Source organism: Bombyx mori, chromosome 17 (genome assembly GCF_030269925.1).
Source record: "Bombyx mori chromosome 17, ASM3026992v2".
NCBI classification, from domain to species: Eukaryota; Metazoa; Arthropoda; class Insecta; order Lepidoptera; family Bombycidae; genus Bombyx; species Bombyx mori.
Genome location: NC_085123.1, coordinates 657896 through 671927, shown reverse-complemented (window position 1 = coordinate 671927; position 14032 = coordinate 657896). Strand labels below are relative to the sequence as shown.

At 38.1% G+C, this 14032-nt stretch overlaps 1 protein-coding gene across 1 annotated transcript in view; it reads left to right on the top strand.

Annotated features, from left to right (window-relative positions):
• The window catches only part of LOC101740212 (uncharacterized), a 59592-nt gene that overhangs the window by 41240 nt on the left and 4320 nt on the right, over window positions 1-14032 (top strand). The window contains exons 5-6 of the mRNA XM_038016859.2: window positions 12246-12356; window positions 12911-13074. Of these exons, the coding sequence (XP_037872787.1) occupies window positions 12246-12356; window positions 12911-13074 (275 nt within the window). The remainder of the gene's footprint in view (window positions 1-12245; window positions 12357-12910; window positions 13075-14032) is intronic.

Here is a 14032-nt window from a genome sequence, read left to right as displayed (position 1 = left end):
CAAGTCGCAACCACTGTCTAAAGGCTTAGCGTATTTAATTATCAAAGTTGCATTGCACTTACTTGATTGCTTGAGAAATGTAGTTCCATATGAACTCAATATTTTTTATTATTGTTGCATCGTAGAACGGCATGTTAAGTGTGCAATTGCGTTCCGAACGGAAATTAAAAACTTAATGTACCTACATATACAGCTAATAATCGCTTCCAATGAATCTTATTTGGAAATTTCATTTAAAACTATATTTTTTTAAGCAATTATTTTCAATAAAAGATCATTTTTAATCTGGAATCATTTTTAAGTCTTGAATGGTTAAAAATCAGCTATATTTTTGTTTTTTCCCTACCTATTGGCTGCTTGGTAGCCTAAGAGGCTATTTCAGCTTCTCGCGGACGGGTAGGTGAGCCCACGGCCTCAATCTGAGAAACATTGTTAACACTAGCCCTAGCAAGAACAGTGTTTCGTTGAATCTACCACAGGATATTGGCTAACGCTTGATTCGCTGTTGAAGGTACGAACGGGGTGTCTTCCGTGTACTTCTTCAATTTAACTAAAGTTTTCACGAACTTTGAACTTAATAAAATGTATTTAAAAATCGTAGAATTTACATTACTTTATTACTTTAAATTTCATTATACAGGCATATAATTGGATCTATTTTTGCATAAATACAAATTCTTATGAGCTTTTAAGATTAATTTTATTTGATTTATCATACGATAAAATCATCGCAGAATTAATGCCGAAGCATTATGTATTGTCCACTTGTGGGTTCTGCAAGTGAACTGGTAAATATGTTTTAACATTAGGTTTATAAATAATTACACACACACACACTAACACACTCCTTAACGGATAATAATTTTGGCCGCATTTCTGAATAGTTTGTTGTGTGTTGTAATGCTGTGGCAGGTTTGAAACGACGGATCTTTTAAAGGTTTAGGGTTCACCTGAGAGTAAAATAAATAATAACAACAAGAAAACCATTAGAATCAACTAACCAAACATAGAAAACCATTTGTAGTTTTTATGTTACAATACAAATGTAATATTGAAATCAACGAATTTTAATTAAAATTTATATGTTAAAAATATGCGTTATTACAATCTAGCGTGACGATTGTCTGTAAGAATATTAAACAGATGTAATTTCGTTAAAAACTTTTTATAAATATTTATTCATAATACCTAAGTCAAATAAGTTTGAAATTAGAGCGGAGTGGAATATATGAGCTGTAAATGGCTGTAAGATATTTCTTCTTTACATTTTTGGGATCTAAATATAATTGTCTTGTATATTATATACACAAATATAAAATACATTTATACACAACCTTCTAAAAAACTTATTAAGTTATCTCTATGGCATATTGGCACGGGCGTATTTCAATAAAATGGAGGCTTGGAAAATGCGTAAAGCAATTGATAGACCACACAAACTATAATAAACTTGTTAAATGTTTACGAGAAATAGATATAAATAAATTATTTGGACATACTCAAGAAATAGCAGCCAATTTAATCTTACAAATAAGAATAGAAAATGCGTGTGACCATTGGATTTGTGGTGTATCAAAACTCTTAGGCAAATCCAAATCACAATTTTAATATTGGAGGAGGATTGTCAAAGATAAAAAAATATTTATTATAGGTCATTTCTTACCGATTGTATTCGGATTGTATTTCATTATCTATCTAATATTTTACCTTTTGATTTATTATTCTAACGGTCTAATCAGGAGACACTGTAATAAAAATTAAAATATTGTTAGACATTTTGATAAAAATCACAACCCTATGCGAGAATTTGTGAGGTTAATTACTGTTGCTTAACTCTGAGAAGTTCATGCGACCACAAACGGAGAGCTAATAATGGTATATGCGGTATTCATACTTAAACTGGCTAAGTCGCAAGTAATATGCTTATGTACAAAATTGTTTTCGACTAACAAATACCTTCATTACGTTCCTTTATTTTATGTTATTGAAGTTCTTTTCCTATTTGGCATGATCATTGAATGCAGAGTTAGTATTCAAAGCATCATACATAACTGTGAAACTGATGAAATATATAAATATAATATATAAAATGTTTTCAACTACAACTCATAAATATTTCGTTGATAAATCGAATATCTTTCAATAAAATAAAATATTTTTGATAAATCGAATATATTTATTCTTAAATATTATTCGACAGTGTCCGCTGGTTCGGGACATTGGCAGTGTTACAAAATATCCGCCGCTCGGTACTATCGCGTGGAAACTACTAGAAACGTCGCGGCCGTCGCGTCGTGCGCACGATTGCAGTCAGTACAGTTGCGCCGAAAAGTTTTTAGGGTTTATCAGAAAATCAAAGTTTTTGTATTGATTGTATTTAGGTGATGAAGCTAACAGTTCGTCTGCTTTTAAGCGGTTGTCAGGAACCATAGTCGCTACACAGAACGCAGTTGAGTAATTGGAGACATTACGTGAACGTCTCAGACGCATTTAAATGGCATCTATGTTTAGGCAGTACGTTCCATAGGGCTTTTCAATATCTGAACCACCGCATAGAAATTAAAAAATTGTAATGTATTTATCAATGTCTCAAATAACGAATGTGGCATATCTTATTTCTTGAAATACGACGAACACTACTGGTACTACTTACTGATGGTAGGACATCCTGTGAGTCCGCGCGGGTAGATACCACCATCCTGTCTATTTCTGCCGTGAAGCAGTAATGCGTTTCAGTTTTAAGGGTAGGGCAGCCGTTGTAACTATACTGAGATCTTAGAACTTATATCTCAAGGTGGGTGGTGCATTTACGTTATAGATGTCTATGGGCTTCAGTAACCACTTAACACCAGGTGGGCTGTGAGCTCGTCCACCCATCTAAGCAATAACTTCAAACGAATGAAAAGTAACGTTTAATATGTGATCTGTCACCTGTGGCCTTAAACTATACTAACAAGAGGTCCCGCAGTAGTCAAAATTCGACTATAATCAATTGGAATTGTAAGTTTGTACACTATTATGATTGTATTTTATACTCCTATAATCACAAATTTCGCCAAGGCTACACTATAAAAAATATTAATAAAGATAAACATTAATCTATTCTCAATTTGACAACAGACGTCAAGAACAAAAGTTTGGCAATAAATAGTATGAATGCGTGTGTGCGTCAAATACATGGTATGTAGTGTGTGTAATGTTTTCTTTATTTATTTTATGTATCTTTTATGCATTATTTTAAAAAAATATTAGCATTGTGCACTTCTTCTCTATATTCTCTATAAGTGTGGAAAATTTCATACTCCTCCGTCCGCGCAAATTTCGTAAAAAGGGATACAAAGTTTTTGCTTCACGTATTAATATATAGATTAATTTTATTTATTTTATTCGGTAAAAACATCATTAAAAGGTACACAGCGAACATATTATATCTGACGCGTGCGCACGTAGCACGTGTGCGCTTCTGTAGGTTGTCTTATAAACAGATCATTGTAGTTTTGTGCGCAAGTGTACAGTACGTGTCCAATCAAGTCTACAGCTAAAGGGCCTTTCCTTTCACCTGCACACATTCTAGACCGATACTCACCTAACGCAAACCATTGCAACATTCATAAGATTCATTCATTCGCTGCGACCGATTGAGATAACGAATCTAATATGACTATCTTGTATTTGTTAAACGGTTAGACGAGTCCACTGCTTAACGCTGCCACTAATTTTGAGATACGAGGTGGCAGTCTACAGTTTTCGTGGTAAAGATTATTGTGGATGCTGATACCAAAAGTAGGAATCAACTATAAGACCTACTAGATGTAATAATACCCCGTATATAACTTAAATAAGTAAAGGTAGAAGTAAAGTAAAGTGAGCTCGTCGTGGCCTAAAGGATGAGATGTCCGGTGCATTCGTGTTGAGCGATGCACCGATGTCGAATCCCAGGCGGGTACCAATTTTTCTAATGAAATACGGACTCAACAAATGTTCACGATTGACTGCCGAGGTGAAGGAATAGCATCGTGTAATAAAAATCAAACCCGAAAAATTATAATTTGCGTAATTACTGGTGACAGGACCTCTTGTGAGTCCGCGCGGGTAGGTGCCACCACCCTGCCTATTTCTGCCGTGAAGCAGTAATGCGTTTCGGTTTGAAGGGTGGGGCAGCCGTTGTAACTATACTTGAGACCCTAAAACTCATATCTCAAAGTGGGTGACACATTTACGTTGTAGATGTCTATGGGCTCCAGTAATCACTTAACACCAGGTGGGCTGTGAGCTCGTCCACCCATCTAAGCAATAAAAAATAAAATAAAGAAAGGCAAAACAGGTAAGCACCTTTTCCTCGTCTGTATGTTAACTGATATTGTTTAGGAGCTATTGACGAACAACAATAAATAAATCAAGTCAACAACAATAAATAAATGTTGTTTCTCTGATTACCTACGTTAATGACTACAAAGAGTCTAGGTGAACCCATATGGATAAGTACCGCTACCCTTCCTATTTTTGTTGGGAACCCGTCCTCTGTTCCGACTTGAAGGTCGGGCAGCTTGTGTACAATACAATTGAGACTGCGACTACGTGTCTCAAGGCAAGAGGTGCTTTTGCCGTTGTGATGTCCACGGATTCCGGTAAGCACTGAACACAACTAGACTGTAGTCCCGTTTGAGCACACTGTCTATTGCAAATCAATTATAATAAGATCTCTCACCGATCTCCTGTCAACAGCAAGTAGCGCCGGTCGGATGATGTTTCTTAAAACTTACGAGAAAATAAATAGTAGTTTAAAAAAACTAACAAAATACGCTTTTATAGAAAATCCAACTAAAAAACAGAAAATAAATTTTAATAAATTTGAATTAAAAATTGTCTAAGAAAAAATGATTTTATTGTAAAAAAAGCGTGGGGTGCTTTTCAGGATATTATCAAAATAACTCTTCTACTCATATCTGTTCATAAAATATTTATAACTACTGATACCATGCATTATATGATATCAGTAGTTTTCTCTGATACTATTATTTTTTTATTTTTTTAATATTGAATTGTCATCAGTCTTTAATAAGTATGCCAAATTTCGAGTTAATCCGACGTTTTGAAGGGGGTCAAAATCATGTTCAAAGATTCAGTTACAAACATACAGACGTTTGAAGCTAATAAAAGCGTATTAATAAATCAGAATTACCTATTGATATTGTCTTGACCGCGATGCAGGTTTATAGATCACGCTACACCTAGGTTCAGTGCTTAACTAAAACGCAGAGAAACTCGAGCTTACCCGTCTGCCGATTTAACTTTAATAAATTCTTAAAATCTAGTTCTGCGCTTTCCAAATCTAAACCAAATTCGAAACAAGTTTCCGAAAGTGACCTTCAAGGAAAGTGTGCGAAAAAATGTAAGCCGTCCACGATCTGAGTCAAGTTGTACTGCATAAACATTACATCCTCCTCAGTCGGTCTCTTCATTGTTGAAGGTCGTGTCTAGCTTGAAGTGCTGATCGCCTGATGCACCATGCCTCTACTAGATACTGTATTTTGGACTTCGATATTAAGTGCAAGAGTCGAAAAATACTACTCGTACAACTCAATTAAATTTAGTCTTCCCTCAGAACTATGTAAGGTCTTTTAAACGAGATACCTAAAGTAAAACCTAATTGCACAAATTTCTAAAAACCCACTGTAGCCTAATTGGTTCGGTGCCACATTCACGCGTTATCAGGAATGCGGCTGCACCCCACACGGAAGGCGGCGGATTGGCTCTGCCTCTGGCATTGCTGAAGTCCATGGGCGACGGTAACCACTCTGCATCAGGTGGGCCGTATGCTTGTCCGCCTATAAGGGCAATAAAAAAAACCGGGAGCGGAAACTCTTTTTTTAGGATTAGATCTTTAATTAATAAAATCAATGGATTTGGATAGCAATAATAGACAAATAAACAGATTTTTTAGTATCTTTTAGCTGTGCAGTGTCCTAGAATAGAATCACCCTATCTCTTTCCGTGGGTGCCGTAAATGGAGGCGAAAGCAGTCACCGGAAAATGGACAGCAACGTTCTCTGTCTACCTACCCGTGCGGACTCATAAGAGGTCTTACCACTAGTAATTATGCAAATTATAATTTGGCGGGTTTGATTTTTATTACACAATGTTATTCCTTCACCGTGGAAGTCAATCGTGAATATTTGTTAAGTACGTATTTCATTAGAAAAATTGGTACCCGCCTGCGGGATTCGAACACCGCTGCATCGCTAGATACGAATGCACTGGACGTCTTATCCTTTAGGCCACGACGACTTCAGTTAGTCCCTTGACAAGTGATGATAAGATAAAATCATTTGTGCATGTATATGCGTCCGCAATCATTCCCAGTTCGATATCGGAGATAGCTAAAACCAATTGTTTACATTTTGTGCACGAGAAAGTCAATGATGTTATCTTGAATCGAAATCACATAACAAATTACATAATACACAAATTCATACACAAGCTCAGTGGGTTTGATCATTGTGTACTCTTACATAATGACTTTCGAACTTCCGCATTTAAATGAGCATAAAGTTAGCGAAAAAGCTTACGTCGAATGCATTTCACATTGACTTAAAGACGATACGATGAGGTAGAAGAGTATATTTATTTATTTATTTATTTATTTAATAAACAATGTTTCAACAGCATTTAACTAGACACAGGGTACAGAGGATGTTTTCCCAAACATGAGCCAATTAAAGAAACACATTATGTTTCCAAAAAATTTTAACATAATTAATGAACACAGGTAGTTCAACTAAGGTAAGACAGTTAAATAGGTAGATTAACTTTGTCGAATGATAACTTGCAGAATAAGTTTGATCTGATTGTGTTGTGTCGATGTGTGTAAGTGCGTGTGAGTGTAATAAAGTGGTTGGTTTACACTACTTCGAAATAGTTATACTATATAGTTAAACTACTTCGAAAAACCTGAGCCTTCATTACAATAAGTCAAATCAGTCCGCAGCAGTAGCATAGTAATATGGAATATGCGTCTTCCAATGAATGAAAGACATTTCAGAGCGTTAGCATATAGAAAATCTATTTGGTAAATTTCTAATAACTGATATTTTAGTAATGTTATCTAAATATTATCTAAAAAAAATTATGTATGTCAAAATATGAGTAGTATTCCCTCTCATAACCCTTTCTCAAACCCAATTCCCTAGCTCTCATAACTTTATGTGGGCGTAGCATCGTAGTACTTAAGGACTTTGATAAACTTGCACCAGCTCGGCCTATTTGAACTAATAAAAAGGAAATCCTTTTCTAATCAATGCACGAACCGTTCTGTCTTCTAATAAAAAGGCCGCTCTGTCCAAGAGTAGCCGCGGTAGCAGCACTCCACTAAGTTTTTTTTGAAATTAATCTGTGTTGTTTTTGTGAAGAACTTAATCTAGTAGTAAAAGAGAATATTTGAACGCATAACGGCAATTATCACAGAGGAGATTCGAAGCCAATAACTACCACAAACAAATACTGGTTGCCCGTGGTTGTCTCTAAAGACATCAATATAAAAATACCGACCGACAAGCGTGTTGATTTTGTACCGAACCTGTCTTCTGTTTAGTGAAAGTAGTATTGGAATGGTTTCCACAAAAAAACGATAGCTAGTTTGCAAGATATATTAATAATTATTTAATCAACTGGCTCTAAAAATAATATAAATTAATAAATCAACTGGCAGTGCCATAGTCATGAGCAATGGTAAACACTTTTTTTTTTTTTCCTACCTAAGCTGATAGCCTTGAGAGGCTATTTCAGCGTAACCGTGGCTAGTAGGTGAGCTCACGGGGCTCAAACCTGACGACGATGCTAACACGAACCCTAGCAAGAGCCGTGCTTCGCAGAATCTACCACCGGATCGGAAACGCGACCCACTGAGAAGATCCGGCGAGAAACTCAGTGGGCTGTATCTGAGAGTGGGTAAACGCTTAAGACCAAAAGGATGTTTATATAGGCAGACGAACTTCCAAAAATCTTGATATTAATGCTAGGCAGGCTAATTTGAGTAAGCGAAGTTATTTTAACATGTCGAACCATAACACTTTCTAGTGCCAGTAGAAGCTGAAGATAGGGCGCTAAAGCTTCTTCCGGGATTATTTCAACAACTATCAAGTTCTCGAATCGTCTGGATTGAATTTTCCTCAACAGATTTTTTACGGGAAAATCTGAATGCAACACATCGACAAGAACCGATCTTCTTAACTATGTAAAAACTCCAGTAAATATAAACATAAATTCTTGACCGCCAATGAACAAGACAAAACATAAAGAGAACTAATCGACTACTCTCGTTATTTCAAATTGCTATGAACGGTTTAATAGCATTATACCAGCACTGTTTTAGTATTAGTCCGATCGTAAACTTGTTTCAAAACGAATCGTATGCTTATTAAAACAATTTGTTCCGAGCCGGTTGATTACATCGAATAATTAATTTTGTCGAGATATGCAAAGCTGCAAAGGCATCAGCTGATTTTGCTAGTTTAAGCCGCGTACTTTACAAGTGATATATTATATGTTGACATGGATGAAAATACATGAAACTCTTACAAAGGACTGTTTTTTGATCTATCGGCCGTCTGGTGTAGTGGTAAGTGACATGGCCACTACACAAGGGGGTCGCGGGTTCGAATCCGGCCAAGGGAGGATATTTGTATGATAAATATAAAAAATGTCTTTTCCAGGGTTATGGATGTATATTTAATATATGTATGTGTATAATAAAAATATTACATTTATATCCGTTATCTGGTACCTGTAACACAAGTTCTTTACGAACTTATCACGGGACCAGTTAACGTGGCGTGATTTTTATTAAGTATTTATTTATTATTTATTTATTTATCTAACAAAACCACCCAAACCTCTTATGTAATTTTTTTTATTGCTTAGATCGGTGGACGAGCTCACAGCCCACCTAGTGTTATGTGGTTATCAGAGCCAATAGACATCTACAATGTAAATGCGCCACCCATCTTGAGATATAAGGTCTAAAGTCTCAGTATGGTTACAACGGCTAACCCACCCTTCAAATCGAAACGCATTACTGCTTCACGGCAGAAATAGGCGGGGTGGCGATATCTACCCGTGAGGACTCACAAGAGGTCCTACCTCACAAGAGGTAATTTACGCCATGAAAAAAAAGGGTTGGTCCACTATGTTGCTTTAGCCAGTTTTTTTCTGGACTGTGGGTCATTTTGAAACCGGTGATAATTTTATTTTGACAATCAATAATAATGTATCATGACATTAGATTTGAAACAAGTGAATAATAATATAATATAACATGCCATTCAATTTGAAGCCATTGAATTGGACACAGTTATAAAACATCTTTTACTGTTTAACCTCCCATTTATCATCATTGCATTATTTTTGACGTTTCAAATACTTTTATCTTCCGAGACTACGACAGATATACAGTGAGCTGTAAGTTTTACAATTCGTGAAAACCTAAAAAGATACAACTAAGGGAATTGAACAGTAGTCTAAAGCTTTGGAATGACCCCGTCAATTGGTATACTTTAATAAAAATTGCAACAATTCCTCCAATTCAAAACGTGCCTTACACAATTTCAAACAACCTATATATTGCAACCTATATAATGTGTATAGCATACGCAAGTGCACCAAGGTGAGTTAGTTTGTTTACTTTTGTATTCAAATCACATGTTACTTCAAACACTTAGGTACAGTCTAAACTAGACTTATGTCCGCATTCTTTGATTTAAATCTGGTTTCAGTTGACAGCTATTTTAACAGAGTGGTTATCATTTTACCTGTATGTTCATTTGTTTTTGTTTTGACTTACCAAAAGAGATCAAGCTACTTTTTTTATTGCTTAGATGGGTGGACGAGCTCACAGTCCACCTGATGTTAAGTGGTTACTGGAGCTCATAGACATCCACAACGTAAATGCGCCACCCATCTTGAGATATAAGTTCTAGGGTCTCAAAGTATAGTTAGAACGGCTGCCCCACCCTTCAAAGTGAAACGCATTACTACTTCACGGCAGAAATAGACAGGGTGGTGGTACCTACCCGCGCGGACTCACAAGAGGTCCTACCACCAGTACTTAATGATAAATAGTCAAATAGTTCACTTGCTCCACTTTATCCCCTACAAGCTTGATACTTACATACCTTATCAGCATAAGAATGATTATACGTACTATGTATTTCAAATTAAAGTAATATTGAAATTGTCGTAGTCATTGTGTACATTTTCACTATTATTTGAAAAATATAAAGGAACATTCTTTGTAAGGCTAGGTCTTGACGAGTGAAATAAAAAAAAAATTATAACGTTAACAGATCAGATCTGTTTTTTCAGGGATGGAATGGGTTTAAATTAAAAAAAAGCGCACAAAAAAAAATTCAATTTCCATTCAACTCAAGGTTAAACTATTATTTATAAAACAGTTTTAATTTATACCAAAAATCAACACATCTACTTAGCAGATACACGACAACACGACATGCCGTCGACCTTAGTCGTGATAAATCGCGTAGTCGGCTAGTTGACACACCGACAGACCGCCGTCAGCATTACTGGTTCAATATTATGCATATTTTACTATTCCGTATTTATTTTCACTAAACCAGAACGGAGAGAAGATCCAAAACAATAGGATCTGTTCTAAGCACGCCGTGACCTTAGAGAAGTTTGGGCGTGAGATAAATAATACATTTGACTCAGTGTGTCACTATACAAGTGTACCGCGACCTACAAACTATTGTTCATGTTTTAAACCGACTACGTGACTTGGGCTTTGTTCAATTCTACTAGATATTTAGCATTGTTTTAGCTGCAACTTGTAATTTTACTGCCGAGTACAATAACTCGCTCTGTCATCTAGAGAAATCAGTGCTAAACTTTGAAAAATCTGAAATGTGTTCCAAAAAAACATGCTTAAATAGCAAATTTTTTTCAAGGTCGATAAGCTCACGGCCTATCTGGTGTTAAGTGGCTACCAGAGGTCATCTATATCAACGACATCAATGTCACCACCTATCTTGAGACATGAGTTTTAATTTTGTAGTGCAACGGCTGCCCCACCCCTCTAACCGACGGCAGAAATAGGCAGGGCGTTGGTCTCTACCCGTGCGGGCACACAAGGCTCCCTACTACTACTAATAAATAATTTTATATTTTTATTAACCTGTTGATACTGATTAGGATATTATGCCTATGCATTTTTTTAAGTTATTTTCGGACGTTTTAAATTTGAAATAATCCGTGACAGACGTATATATATACGTATGTCGATAGTATATCTATACTAATATATAAATCTAGAGTGGTTTTTACGGATGTTCCGAACTACTGAACAATGCATTCGATTGAATTGTAACTTGGTATCCATGTAGAAAATACATGTATTTAATGGATGGGCTAATATTTATATTAGTGTTGGACTCCCTAATAATAATGACAATAAATAATAATGTTAATTTTAAATGCCCAGCGAAGCGGGCGAGTACGGCTAGTTAACTCATAATAACATACGCGCCCGGTCGGCGGTGTATCGCGCTCCGACCCGGCGGGCTGGTTCTGGCCCAGCGGGGTATCCCGGAACACCAGCGGCACCGCCCGGGCGGCCTGGTAGGGCCGCCGTACTGCGGAGACTGACGTCGTTGGTCGTCGACTATCGCCTCGACGACCCGTCGGTCGGGCGTCCTCGGGGTGGCGCCGCGTGTCTGGTTGTAGTGTTGACCGCGGGAACCCCCCTACTCTGAACGGGTTCTGACCCCGGACGGAGATCGGACGTCGGGTGTAAGAGTGCAGGGGAGTCGTTTAGTGGGTGGGCCCTAAAATCCTTGGGCCCGCGATCTGCTCTCAACACCTGCAGATCGTTGAGTCTCACATACCCCGCGCGCCCCCTAGGCGCGGGGATCTCGTAGGAGGTTCGGCACCCGGCCCGAGAAAAAAAAAAAAAAAAAAAAAACATACGCGAGACCATTGACTTCAGCTGAATTTTATGTGTGTTACATTGCGTGTAGCTTAAAAATATAAATTGAAAATTAATTTCGAATAATAATTTTTACGAAGCTTTTTTTTATTGCCCTTGTATGCAAACGAGCATACGGCCCACCTGACGGTGAGTGGTTACCGTCGCCCATGGACTTCAGCAATGCCGGGGACAGACCCAAGCCGATACCCACGCTTCCGAGTTCAGCTTCTTTCACACCAGTTAAAAATAAATGTTTTCTCGACAGCTGGGTCGAGTGCCTGCGTGTGTGATGGTGCCACAACGTTACGCCACCCTCCCTCTGCCACCAGCGCCGTACCCTCACCACCGACCGGTCTATTATCCCGTCCACGACACTGTAAGTACAGTTCCATATAATAATATGTATAATATGTTGAAATGTTTACATATAAGATACACTGATGCGTGCTTCGTCCAGGTCGCTGAGCTAATAAAGGCGCTTCGTATACACTTGACGGCGCCAGAGACGGCTGAGCGGCAGTAGCGTCATCACTCGTATTCGGTAGAACTCAGTGTATTGCAATAATAGTCAATAAAACCTTTTGAATAATAATTATTGAAACTCTCAACAAATAATTTTCACTATGACAGGGTAATACGACAGTTTCGTTTCAACTGATAGACTGACAGCCTGACAGACTGACTGACTGACTGACTGACAGACTACTGACTGACTGATTGACTGACTGACTGACTGACTGTCCACGTACCGCCATTTTATATTCTGGCGTTACGGCGTCTACCCTACATTTTTGTGATATTTATCAAAACAACATTTTATCATTTAAAATAATAATAATTAAAACAATGTCTTAATATTATTCCACGACATACTTATCTTCCGCAACATGCCATAGTCGGTATACTTTTATTGACGTGTGTGGTATACAGCGCGTCCGACGCCGCCGCTCGCCTCGCTCCGGGGAGCGACGGCGCCGCGAGCGACAGCGCGACTCCCAGCTGCGACGCTCGCTCGAGAGGATACACCGCAAGCGACGCGCCGACCGTGACGTCACCGATGCCGACCTCAAACGTACTTATACAGGACTCGACAGGTAACTAGTAACACTTGTTTTTTTCTGTCGTCTGAACAAGACCAATAGAAAGGATTCGAAACTTTCTAAATTGTATAGAAATAAACGCAAAATCGTATAGTGTTTACAATCATAGGAAATCCTTCAAGAGATAAAGAAGTTAAATTTGAAATTCGAATTATTGACACATACCGTTTGGAACCTCTGGGTCTGCGGAGGGACTTCGGTTCCCTCTGTATTTTGTACCGTATGTTCCATGGGAGTGCTCTGAGGGATTGTTTGAGATGATCCCTTCATTTCCTTTTTATCATCGCACATCCCGCCATCGGAGCAGAGTTCATCCTTATTATCTGGAACCGCTGCGTTCATCGACAGTGCGTTTCCAGAGGTCTTATTTGCCACGTACCATCCGGCTATGGAATGAGCTCCCCTCCACGGTATTTCCCGAGCGCTACGACATGTCCTTCTTCAAAAGAGGCTTGTGGAGAGTATTAAGCGGTAGGCAGCGGCGTGGCTCTGCCCCTGGCATTGCTGACGTCAATGAGCGACGGTAACAATGGTAGGGGCATTGCTGAAGTCCATCGGCGACGGTAACCACTCACCCTCAGGTAGGCCGTATGCTCGTCTGCCTACAAGGGCAATTAAAAAAAAACCTGTCGTTTTTCGTACGAATGCGCAAGTCTGATGAGGAATTGTATTATATGATCCCGTCATCTCGTTTTCTCCATGGCTCCACGCGCCACCGGAACAGTATTTATACACCGCGCGTTTTTAGAGACAATTTCTGCCACATACCATCCGGCTTTGGAATTAACTTCTTTCCACGGTGTTTCCCGAGCGCTATGACATCTCCTTCTTCAAGCTAGGATTGCGGAGGATCCTTAGAAACGGCTTGGATGTACCGCCATGTAGCTTGATACACGATATAGGAAAAAATGGCTATGAGTTTTAATAGACATAGGTATAATACTATAGGTTT